This window comes from Schistocerca americana, chromosome 2 (assembly GCF_021461395.2).
Source record: "Schistocerca americana isolate TAMUIC-IGC-003095 chromosome 2, iqSchAmer2.1, whole genome shotgun sequence".
Classification (NCBI taxonomy): Eukaryota; Metazoa; Arthropoda; class Insecta; order Orthoptera; family Acrididae; genus Schistocerca; species Schistocerca americana.
Genome location: NC_060120.1, coordinates 3,544,519 through 3,557,291, shown reverse-complemented (window position 1 = coordinate 3,557,291; position 12,773 = coordinate 3,544,519). Strand labels below are relative to the sequence as shown.

General features: G+C 36.4%; 1 protein-coding gene across 1 annotated transcript in view; it reads right to left on the bottom strand.

Annotated features, from left to right (window-relative positions):
- LOC124594893 (ATP-binding cassette sub-family C member 4-like) overlaps positions 1 to 12,773 on the bottom strand; it is a 162,642-nt gene that overhangs the window by 19,254 nt on the left and 130,615 nt on the right. Inside the window, exons 18-19 of the mRNA XM_047133366.1 lie at positions 10,900 to 11,023; positions 3,658 to 3,828 (exon numbers count right to left, since the gene is read on the bottom strand). Of these exons, the coding sequence (XP_046989322.1) occupies positions 3,658 to 3,828; positions 10,900 to 11,023 (295 nt within the window). The remainder of the gene's footprint in view (positions 1 to 3,657; positions 3,829 to 10,899; positions 11,024 to 12,773) is intronic.

Below are 12,773 nucleotides of genomic sequence, written 5' to 3'. Positions count from 1 at the left end.
CACCATGAAGACCACATTGCACTGCAGCAGCCAGTTGTGGATGTGAACTGTCATGCTGAAAAAGCACGTCACCTTCCTGTTGAAGAAATGGTAGTAGCACAGGGCTAACAGTATTTGCAACACGGTGGGAACTGCACTTCACCCTGCAGAAACACCAAATGTGAACGTGAGTTGTAACTGAAGGTCCCCCACGCCACAAGGCCTCAGATGGGACCTGTGCGTCACGGGAAAATACAATCTGGAGTAGGCAACTCACCGGGTCTGTGCCATACATTTGTATGTCCATCAATTGCATATAGACGTAACGTACTCTAGTCACTGAAGTAAACTCTTTCACAACACGAGTTCCCATGATTGGTGGTGCTGTAATGTCAATGGTAACCCGACCAAAGGCACACATAGTCTTAACCCTGCTGCAAGCGAATATTTTCTACTGGTTCCTGATAACTTAGCAGGTGCAGCATGTGCCTATACTTTGTGATGTTCGGTCAGCCACAGCTGCTCGCACAATTCATTGATCTCGAATACGCCTGTACTACGCAGATATCCAGAACCCGGTCTACAGTTGTGAGTATGTTTCACATACCACTTTTGAAAGCAGCAACATCCCACCAAGACACTGAGGTCAACATGTGCAGCAATGTCCATCCAGTTTCCTTACGTGCAAAATGTGAACCCATTCCAGTGGCTGAAGCTGTTCGACAGGAGTACACACTCATTTGAAAACATGTCCACCTCTAAACTCAGCACAATTAATGTCTGCACAGTCAAAACAGAGAGGTCTCCTGAGCACCATCTGCCGCCCAGTGACCGTGGTAAATGATTCACGAACCCTGCAACCCCTCAGTGTGGCCACATTTTACTGTGCTGCAACTGAACACAGTCCTTGAGGGTGCAGCGTTTTTTTTTTTTTTTTTTTTTTTCCAGCAGTGTATTTTTCCAGTGAGATACTAATTTAACACACATTTCATAGGGTAATGGTGAGTATATATTAATTGAAACAACCAAGTGATGTCAGTCTTAGCAGTCACTGATAGTAACACACACAATGACAGCAAGATTAATACACAAAAATAAAACAGCATAAGAAGGATAAAGAAACAAGGTAACTAGATAAAGCACGAAGAAAGGAATGTAATTGACATGGATTAGCCACCAGGGATCCACAATTAATTGATGCAAACAAGGAATCAGTATAAAATTTTTGTCTTTCTAGTTGACTGAGGTAATAAGAAACATCAGCCGTCTCTTGGGTCAGACTCATGAAGAGAAGTCTGAGAACTTCATCGGTTCAACTCAGTGAGAAAGTGGAGAGAGAGAGAGAGAGAGAGAGAGAGAGAGAGAGAAAGAGAGAGAGAGAGAGAGAGAGAGAGAAGGAGGGGAGGGAAGGGGGAGAGAGTTCAGTGACAGAAAGGTCTGAAATTTATTTTAAAAACATAAGGGATATGCTTTATACTCCAAAGATATAATTATAAAACCATAGGTGATATACTTCATTAAACCCAATGAGTCTATTTCAAAAACACAGGGAATATACTTTATTAAATCCAAAGATACATTCATTTTTGAAGAAAACTTTGTCCTTGAGTGTGTACATAATTATACATGTCCCAAATTTTTAATTGTCACAGTGATGACACACGATGCTTTGTCACACAACTGCTGCAGCTTCAGCATCAGCAGTGTGAAAACTCTTCACACTCTCTCCTCCTATGCCCTCTTTTTCATCACTTTCACCAATACTCTTCTGCACACATCTGATTATTTCTTCATCTGTCTCACAGTTTTGTTCATTCAGCCACTTATTAATGTCATCAGCATCAATTTCTCCTCCTCATGGAAACTTGTGGAACACATCAGTATGCAAAGTATGCAACTGATGACTCCAAATTGAATGGCTCATCACTGTCTCTCAGTACTGGATCCAACTTTGCATCAATGGATGGCCACACTTTTTTCCAGCTCTTCACTACGGTATCGTCCACCCCGATAGCTGAATAGTCGGTGTGACGGATTGCCGTCCTACGAGCCTGGGTTCGATTCCCTGCTGGGTCGGGGATTTCCTCCGCTCAGGGACTGGGTGTTGTGCTGTCTTCGTCATCATTTCATCCCCATCTGGCGTGCAGGTCGCCCACTGTGGTGTCAAATGTAATAAGACCTCCACCGAGGTGGCCGGACTTGCCCCGCAAGGGGCCTCCCGGCCAATGACGCCAAACGCTCATTTCATATCAATATGGTATCACTCTCTACTTTATCCCGTGCTTCAGCTGCTTGGAAAACATCATCACTTAACTTGATTGCTTTCCACATCTTGGTAGAGTCATCTTCACATTTTTTCATTAAGGAGACAAGAAACGCATGTCGATAATGATGTTTAATTAATTTCAGAATTCCCTGGTTGATGGGCTGAATCAGGGCTTTCACACTGGATGCAAGAAATAGTATTTGTGTACCATCAATCTTTAGAGTCACATCAGAAGGACTACTGAGAGCATTGTCAAAAATAAGGATAGCTTTCAGTGGAAGATTTTTTTTCTTCTTCAACTTTTTCCTCACTACTGGTACGATTTTTTTGTGGAACCACCGAGAGAATGTTTCTCTGTCCATTTATACTTTCTTCTGAGTGCAATATTGCTGCAGTTGCAATGTGTTTATGTCAGTGTGCCAAAAACAATATGAATGTTGGGATCTCCCAATCACCATGAGTGGTTGACAATGATTCCCATTTGTGTTACAACCTGCCATTAATGTTAAGTGTTGTTTCTGTTGCTTGTACCCATGAGCTTAGTTCTTGTTCTTGGTAGACAACATTATTGAAGGATGCATCTTGTAAAAGAGTCTGGTTTCATCAGCATTGTACAAGACATCAGCAGTTAAATCATCTTCCTCTATTATCTTCCGTATCTTGTTCACAAACTCATCTGCACATTTTCCATTAGCTGAGTGACTTTTCCTGGTGATTGTCAGCTGCCCAAATGCCATATCTTTTTTTCCAGTTGTTGGTCAGTTCTCACTTGCTGCAAACAACACCTACTGTCAAGATGTGTATTAAACACAGCAACTTTTCCTTTACTATCAGGCCACTGACAAATTGCTTTGCTACATTGTTGTATGAACCATGTAAAACAGCTACATCCAGTTCTTCATTCTCACTCTTTTGTATAACCTTCTGTTTTCACAAGCCACTATCCATTTGAACTGCATACTTGCATATTACCTTTTTGATGTCATAAATAGTTACCTGTCCAATATTGTACTCAGCAGCAATGGCTTTCTGTGAAGAACCTTGGTTCAACTTATATGAAATTTTAATTTTCTGCTTGAGATCTAGTGTAATATCTTTCCTTTTAGAAGACATGACACGGAACACTAAAGAACATCACAATTTCAAATACGTATAGCATTGTTTAACATTGTAATTTGCTAATAATACTGTTGTGTACAAAAATTCATCGTTCTGTGCCATTTCCAATGTGGTCCAGATTACTGAAATTCTGGACCACTGTAAGCCTGATTAGTGACAGCTTAATGTATTCAGATATTTAACAAATTCACTGTCTCGTTCAGTCGTGGAGAGATTCTTAAAAAACATATTAGTCATGGGAATGCAATACCAGTATCAACATCACTGCCTTACAATGTTACTTCAGCCATTACCTGGTTCAGAATCAAATGGGCCTTCCCTTTCAATATTGTTATACTGCAGAACTCTTTCCACAGAAGTCATCTGACTAACAACTTCAGTCAGCTGCCGAATACCGTACTGCAGCATTCCAGTGAGAATTAGTGACTGAGCAATAGCAAGTCCTACAAAACCACTCATAGCACCTGGAAAATAAAAAGTTTGAATAAATAACTTGTTTTATTTGAATAAGTCGACTGTAATGACAAATAAAGTAAAATGCAAGAAGTGAAGTACATTTATATTTCAGACTTCCCCAAAAATTACATATTGCATCTCAAATGTCATTGGGTAAGCCCTAAAATGCTGTAAATAGCACAAAATGAAAACTATACCTTGAAAGATTCACTGAACAGTAAGAAAGGTTTTGTATTAGTAGCCATAAAAAATTACATTTACATGAAACCTTAGTTTCTACTACTACCAGTAAAGAAGAGGTATTATTTTCATTAGAGATGAGTATTATTCTACATCAGTACTCTGCAAACCACAGTAAAGTTTTACCAATGCTTAAGTAAGTGGAAAATAGTCTTCATTTACACCAAAGAGCATGTATAGTGTCTCTAAGAGCAAATGTCTCAACTGAACCTGCATGAAACTTTAGTTGTTTGGTTGCCAGTTCTGCTTATCATAATTGTGACCTCTTGTTAATGACATGGAATTACCCAGTTTTACGATTATAGTAAATCTTCTGAGTGGAAAATTTGACAACAAGCTGATCATTTATAAAATTACTTATGGGTTTTTTGTTTACAAGCATGCAGTCTTTTATACTTAAGGCTGTTATAAGGCTATATGACAAGTAGTACTGTACTGTAAATCTGACTCTCTATTTACATATGTAAAAAATACTTTCTTTGAAAGATACCATTGTAATCATGTGAATATTAAACTAGTAATAAGAAATAAACAGCACTATATTGTGAAACTGAGGAGTTAGTAACTGTTTTGGAAATAGCAGCTTTCTTAATAACTTACTTAATTCAATTTGGATGACATAAACATGGATAACATTAAGTAGAACAATGATAGTTTATTGTTAATAAAGTATACAGATTAAGTTTCTATGATGTATACTTTGTTCCACATCCCTGAAGTTTCTCCTCCTTGATGTAATCTAGGGAACATGATGAATGGAAGAAAAGTGCTGAAGCAATATTTAATTTGATGTTGAGATAAACCATGAGTGAAATTTGAGACCTCTTGGATATGAGACTTAATCATCAAGTTTCCATTTGAAATACATTTGCAGTAACTAAAACAATATTTCATGCTGAAGTAAATGGCAGCTTGTAACCACATAGTCACAATTGTCTTGCAGACAAGTTGTCTGCCGACTCTTTCTTACTGGAATAATTTTCCTTCTATTATCAAAAATATTTACACTGGTGCCAGTTTTTCACTATTAATGGTTTGTGTTTGTCTTCTGTATAGCCTCTCTATATATAATTAAACATGACAAACTGATAAAACATGTTATTAAGCCACTTTATAAAGTTTCACTTTTGTAAGTAATTGAAAAGTTTCTTTCCCCCCAGTAACCCATTTTGTTACTGAAAATAGAATGGCTGACTTATTGTATGAAATGTTGCAAGTTCAGTTCTCTGACTGTCACACTTGCTAACACATGTATATAAAACTAGTTAAGTGGCAGTAGGCTGTATTAGTGTCACAAAATGGACTGTGGCTTTGAAGAAGAAGATAGGAGTGTTTCTGGATTTATTATTTTGGAAAATACTGAATTCAATTTATCTACACTGTGATGTGTTTGATGATTATGAGCAGGAGTGTTTTTCCCTGAATGAAAATCTAAAATCCATTATAACACTACAGGGATGTAGTGAAATCAGAAAAACTGGTTATCAAATGTGAATATTGAAATATTTGGTGAGCACAGGGTATACCACTGAAAACTAGTCATTTTTCTTTATTTTTGAAAACCATCTAAAGTGATCCAGATTTATGCAAAACAGTCTTCCTTATTTGAGAATTTGTAAAATGCCAGCCATATATGATTGCTCTCACTGATCTTGGTAGCAACAGTAATCCTTGGACAGCTTGTTAACCAAAATAAACTGATAAAGGGAAATTTTCAATTCTATCCCCCCCCCCCCCTCTCTCTCTCTCTCTCTCTCTCTCTCTCTCTCTCTCTCTCTCTCTCTCTGTGTGTGTGTGTGTGTGTGTGTGTGTGTGTGTGTGTGTGTGTGTGTGTTTGTGAGGGTGGGGGCTGTTGAGTGTGTGTGTTTGTGATTTTTTTGGGGGGGGGGGGGGGTGTTAAGTATGATCACTGGAAAGCAAGTAGTTGAATTTTGTACTGCAGAATCAGCTATGTGATGTATGCTTGGCACTGCTACTAAATAAGCTACTATTCCATCCCTATAAAGAGACTGTGACATGACATCCCTGAGATAACATCTCTTACACTCTTATTGCTATAGTACAATATCAAGATAACTCATAAAATCCAGTAGCTGTCTTTTATTTAAAACAGCACATTAAGGCACAAAGCTACAAGGAACAGCCGACTTCATTTATTTTTAAAATAACAACCAGCTCTTATTGCTAACGATGGACACCAACAGCGGCCTTGCATTAAATGGCACACACTGCTTTTGTTTACAGTTAACTTTTTCTTTCAGTCTAAACACACTCCCTTAAACAAAACACTATGGTGGTACCTCACAAAACATTTGTAACCATGTCTCTACAAATGTATATTTTAAACAAACAAAAGATTTTAATTTCAATTACACATCAAGTTTTCTTACAGCCTTTTAAAAGCAATACTTTGAAGGGGTTTAGTTAGAACGTCAGCCAGTTGTTCTCGAGTTCAACAGTATTGTATGATGAACCAGCCATATTTCAATTTATCACTGCTGAAATGATACTACACATCAATGTGTTTGCTTCTTCTGGACAGCCGACCTGATTTTATCACTGCTATTCCACACTGCTTATCCACACAAAGTGTCACTTCCATATTTTTATTCAGCCACTATTCTTTGAAAGTCTTCCAAATTTTCATCTCTTGACAGCATTCAGTTACAGATATGTATTCTGCTTCAGTAGTAGATAATGCAACATCACATTTTTTCTTGTAGCACCGAGTGTTTAGAGCATTACTGAACAGAAATATATATCCTGAAGCACTTGTTTTATCTTTCTTGTCACCTGTGAAATCTGTATCACAGTAAGCCAATATCTCTTGTTCTTGTTTCTCTGTTGAGTAGAATATTCCTCTACCTGTTGTTGAATTAAGGCATCTTCAAATTCTCTTCAGATTTTGGGTGTCTCCTTTCATAGCTCACTGCATATGCCAAGTCCTACTCTGTTTTACACGCTAAATACAAAAAACTGCCAACCATTTCACAACACGAAAATTGTGACTTTGCTGCACTGATTTCGCCAATTTCTCCTTGTGGTGAAATTGGAGCCATTACAATGTCACATTTTTCCATTCTTTATGTTTCCAAGCAACTTCCTTAGCTTTTATTTTTCTTGATGAATATTGATAGTTTGATTTGTTCTTTTGATTTCACATCCAAGATACAGTTTTGGTTCTTCAACAAGTAATGTCAATTCACTAATAGCAATGTCAACATTTTTCTTCAGTTTCTGCAGGAGATTTTTAATTTGACAGGTGTCTTTTCGAAACAGAATCCCATCTTCAACATCTGCAGCAAGAACCATTTTCTTCTCAGTATATGATTTGCAAACACAATGATCAGATTTCAGTTGAATGAGTTTTTTATTCCTAAGAAACTCGTTCAGTTTCTTATTCCATTGCAAGGCTGTTTTGATATCAAATAACATAATTGTCAAACCTTCTTGAGCAACAAGTGCAAATAGGAATCTCAGGAAATTAGTTTGTACAATGTAACTAAAAAATGTTTTTTGCAGCTAGCCTAGCTTTGTGCTTTTCTTTTCCTTGAACATTCATTCTCCTGTAAATATTTCTTTTCCATAGGCAGTTTCTTATTCACAAGAGCCCATGTTTTATTTTTCTTCAATGATGGTTTTTCTTCATTTATAACCTTTCATCTTCAGTGCATTCCTTGTATGTAAGTATGATGTAATCTTCATTTACCTTTGATGAAATTATTTGGCTTCTTTGTTTATGATACTTTTTTATCTTCTTCTGGTCCACACCTGGTGGCTGAATGGTCAGCGTGGCAGATTGTCAGTCCTCTGGGCCCAGGTTTGATTCCCGGCTGGGTCGTGGAATTTTCTTCACCCAGGGACTGGGTATTGTGCTGTCCTCATCCTCTTCCTATCATTCTCATTGACTGCAGGTCACCAAAGTGGCATCAAATTGAAAGACCAGTACCCGACAAATGGTCTGCCCGAATGGGGGCCCTAGCCTTACAATTAAATAAATCTTTTTCTGGCTTTACCTTCTTTCTCCATCTGATTCTTCATTAATTTCTTGTTCTTCAAATCCTTCTTTTCTCTCTTCTTCTTCTTCAAAGTCTTCTCTTTTTTCTTTGTCTTCAATTTTTTTTTCGAGTTAGATTTACTCCTTCTTTTTTGATTTCCTCTTTTTCATCTTCTTACTGATGTGTAAACTCAACATATCTTGCTTCAGAAAATTGTTCAGTCTTAGGATTCCGTATGGACATAGCCATTGTCTGTACAGGCTGCAGTCAAGTCTGTCTAGCACCACATTTTGCTTCAAACCTATGAATCAAACATAATGGTTCTTGCTTTGTTCATGAGAGCAAGATTTATTCTTTCTGTCTTACCATTCTGTCTGACGAGATTCTTTAATTGTGTAGCCACTCACAATACTTTGTTTTATACCATTCCTTAAAGTCAGTACTTCTGTATTCTCCTTCTGTGCCACATCTTACTTTTTTCTGTCTTCAGAATGAGCTTCCTTTCACTTACATATTCCTTGTTGTGGTCTTCTGTTTCATTTTTTTGTTCACAAAAGATACACTTTTAATAAATGTGTGTAACCATCAAGACAGGTTAAAAATTTTTCTTCACTGAGATCAGTTGCCTTGCATACCTTACTGCATAAATCAATGTGAATACTCTCAAGAGGCCTTGTTACTCTGTGCCACACAGTATTGAATGGTTATCTTACTACTTTGCCATGATACATGTTTCACCACTAGGCACGCCCTCTTCTGCAACAATTTTGTCTGCTCCATCACACAGTTCTTGTATTTTTTAAAAATAAGTAAAATTCAAATGTCCCAGTCTTTCTTGCCACTGAATGGTTTTCTTCTTTCATGCCATTAGTGCTGCTTTTTCATAGTCACTTTTGATGTTAACAAAATACAGCCCATTTTCTGAATTGTTGTCTTTCAAAATAATGTCTCTATCTTTCAAAATCTTCACCTTTTTCGTCACTCTCTCTTTTACGGTAAGGTTATTTACTGACAGTAAATTTCTTGACAGTTCAGGGACATGTGACACATCTGTCAATGACACCTTTAATGAGTCATTCACAACAAGATGTGTTCCACATAAAGTTTTCATTTGCAGTCTTAATTTTTGTACCTTAACAGCTCTTCACATTTGACATAATTTCCCTTTCATGTGTCGTGCTCATTACTTCCACTGTCTACATCACACTTGGTATCTATTTTATAAATTTTCTTTTCTTGCTTTTCTAGTACGTCTGAAAGAAAAACTGTCTTTGGTAATTTCTTCATATTCTGATGTTTCTCTCTGTAGTGATATTTACCACATGTAGAACATTGTGTTTTGTTCTTATTATCACTATGTTTGTTTTTGCACTCACTTACATAGTGACCTGAAGCTCCACATCCAAAGCACTTCACTGATTTCTCAGTTTTTTACTCTAATCTGCCTTGTTGTAGGCAGCATCTTTGAACACAATACGTACTTCTTTTTCATTTTCCTTCACTTTATCTTCTTCTAATTGATTTCAGGTTTTCCAATGTTTTCTACTCCTTTGCTAGTAGAGTCTTTTGCACTTGCAAAATGTTTATATTCTTCAGGCAACTTAATTGATACCCTTTTGACTGATCCTATTTCGTTAATATTCTGCCCCAGGTGGTCCAATCTGAATGCTAGGATTTGCACTTTAGCAATATTGAACATCATATCTATATTTCTGTTCTATTCAAAGTTGTAGAATGCTCCAAGTGATTGTGTCTTCTACTCTCCATGTTCTTCTGATGTATCTTAATATGTGTATCATACACTTCTTTAGTTGTTTCACAACTAAAGACATGTGTTTTAACATTAATATCTATGGTTCTCAAAATGTAGTAATTTGTAAGTGCGTTATTTTGGCCTCACTCAGATTTTTTATTGATACTGCCTGTAACATATCTGCCAAAGTACTTTGGCATGGACATCACATTTATTTCCAAATCCCATAACAGAAAACGTGCAGCAACTTTTAATTTTGGCACACAGTTACTGCTACATCTTCTAGTGACGAAGCTGTATTTTATACACATGATACAGAAATCTTCGTGTGAGCAACTGTATCATGAGGTACAATCACAACAAATGGTTTTAATTATACATCATTAAATGGTAACTCATCTGGAAGTATTTTGCTGAATAGGACTCCAGCCATGAAAACATATGGTTATAAACAATATAAGAAATAATAATTTTAGATTAGATTAGATTTACTTTCATTCCAATTGATCCGTAGTGAGGAGGTCCTCCAGGATGTGGAACATGTCAGAAAAACAACAATACATGACAAATATTTAAACTAAAACAAATAAGCTAATGTACCATTCCACAGGTCCCAAGTGGAATGATCGTCATTTTTTAATGAACACTAAGAGTCATTTTACAAATACTATTGCACTGAATTTAAAATAAAAAAGTTTTTTATTTATTTATAAGGTAAGAAACATGTAATACAACTACTGTAATACTTATTTACAATGAACACATTACTGCACTGAAATGGTGCAGAAGTTAGATTATACTTACACACACACACACACACACACACACACACACACACACACACACACACACAAATTTTCAGTGAACACATTACTGCACTGAAATTGTGCAGAAGTTATGTTGTACTTATATACAAATCAGTTGGTTTTCCTCAGGAATTCATCAATGGAGTAGAAGGAGTTGGCCACCAATAAATCCTTTAGGCTTCTCTTAAACTGAATTTCATTGGTTGTTAAGCTTTTTATGGCTGCTGGCAATAAGACCAATAATCAATTCATAAGTATATCTTCAAGGAAAATAATGTTTACCTGTGTCTATTGTCAAGAAGCTGAGTATCACAAGTGAAACAAATATTGCACTTATCACGTCAAGGCAGAAACCAAAAGCTGTGTTAGCAGTAATAGTCATGTACCATGATGATGTGTGCAAATCCTATAAAACAAAATTCTACCATTAGTTGTTGCTATTTCCCATTCCTTCAGTTACTGATAAATGCTGTGAAATTTCACAGTCCAACTGTCAATGGGACTATAAAATTTAAATTCAAGACAATAAAATTACATATATTATAGACATATGAACACTGTATGACGCCAACAGGAGCACAAAGAGAGCATTGTGAGAAGCATTTAATGAATTTGAAAGTGAAATTTGCCAAATGCTCTGACTAAAAATCCTATGAGTTATTGTCTTACATAAGGTCAGTGAATGGATTGAAATTGTCTATTCAGTCGCTCGGTGATCCTACTGGCACCAAAACAGAACATAATAGAGAGAGGACCAAAATGCTGAATTCTCTCTCCTAAAATTGTTACACTGCAGATTGCAATATGGTTCCTCCATTCAACCCCTGCATGAATGACAAAATCGCAGATGTTGAGAGAAGCCATCACAAAACATAAAATCATCTAAAATTACACGACAGTGGAAAGGGAACTTGACCTGATGACATCCCTATAGATACTATGTGAAAGAACTATATACCTAAATATTTCTATTATCTATCCCATTCCCTTAAATGGCACAAAATGCATATATTATATCTCCAGATTTATTTACTCACATTCAAGAATTCATCTATGGTATAGAAGGAGTTGTCAAGGAGGTATTATTTCAATTTGTTTTTGAAACTATTACTGCTGTCTGTCAGACATTTTATTTCATCTGGTAATTTATCAAAAAGTTTTATAGCTGCATATTTTACCCCTTTCTGTGCCAAAGATAGGTTAAGTAAAGGATAGTGTAGGTCTTTCTGTTTTCTGGTATTGTAATCATGAATGTCGCTGTTGATTTTAAACTGGTCCATGTTGTTGAGAAAAAATTTCATTACTGAGTAAATGTACTGTGAATCAGTCGTAAGAATTCCTAACCTTTTAAACAGATGCCTACAAGATGGACGACTATGAATCCCACACATTATTCTAACTACTTTTTTTTAAAGCAGTGAATACCTTGTGCCTAAGTGTGGAGTTGTCCCAGAATATTAGTCTGTATGACATCAGAGAGTGGAAGTATGCGAAGTATGTTAGCTTACTAATTGCTACATCCTCAAAATTGGCAATTATTCTGATTGCAAAAATTGCTGAACCTAGTCACTTTAGGGGATCCAAAATATGAATTTTCCAATTAAGATTCTCATCTATATGTACACCCAAAAACTTGGTATGCTCTACCCTGGCTACTGACTTCTTTTGATGTGTTATGTTTATTGAAGGAATTATACTTTTTGCAGCATAAAATTGGATGTACTGTGTTTTTTCAAAGTTCAGAGCAAGCCCATTCGCAGAAAACCAATTAATAACTTTTCCAAAGACCTTATTTGTATCATTTTCTATTGGACTTTCTTTTACTGGATTAATAATTATGCTTGTACCATCAGGAAACATTGTCAGTTCAGCATCTTGTTTCACATAAGAAGGGCGGGGACCCATGATCGAATCTTGTGGAACACCTAACGTAATTTCATCCCAGATGAAGTGGCAAACTCCTTTGAATCACTTGAAGCATAGAAAGAGACTTTTTGCTTTCTGTTCTGTAGATGTGACTTAAACCACTCATATGCTGTTCCATTTATACTATAGAATTGTAATTTCTCTAACATAATGTCATGTTTCACACAATCAAAAGCTTTGGATAAGTCACAGAATATTCCCAATGGCGATATTTTTCTATTTAAAGACTC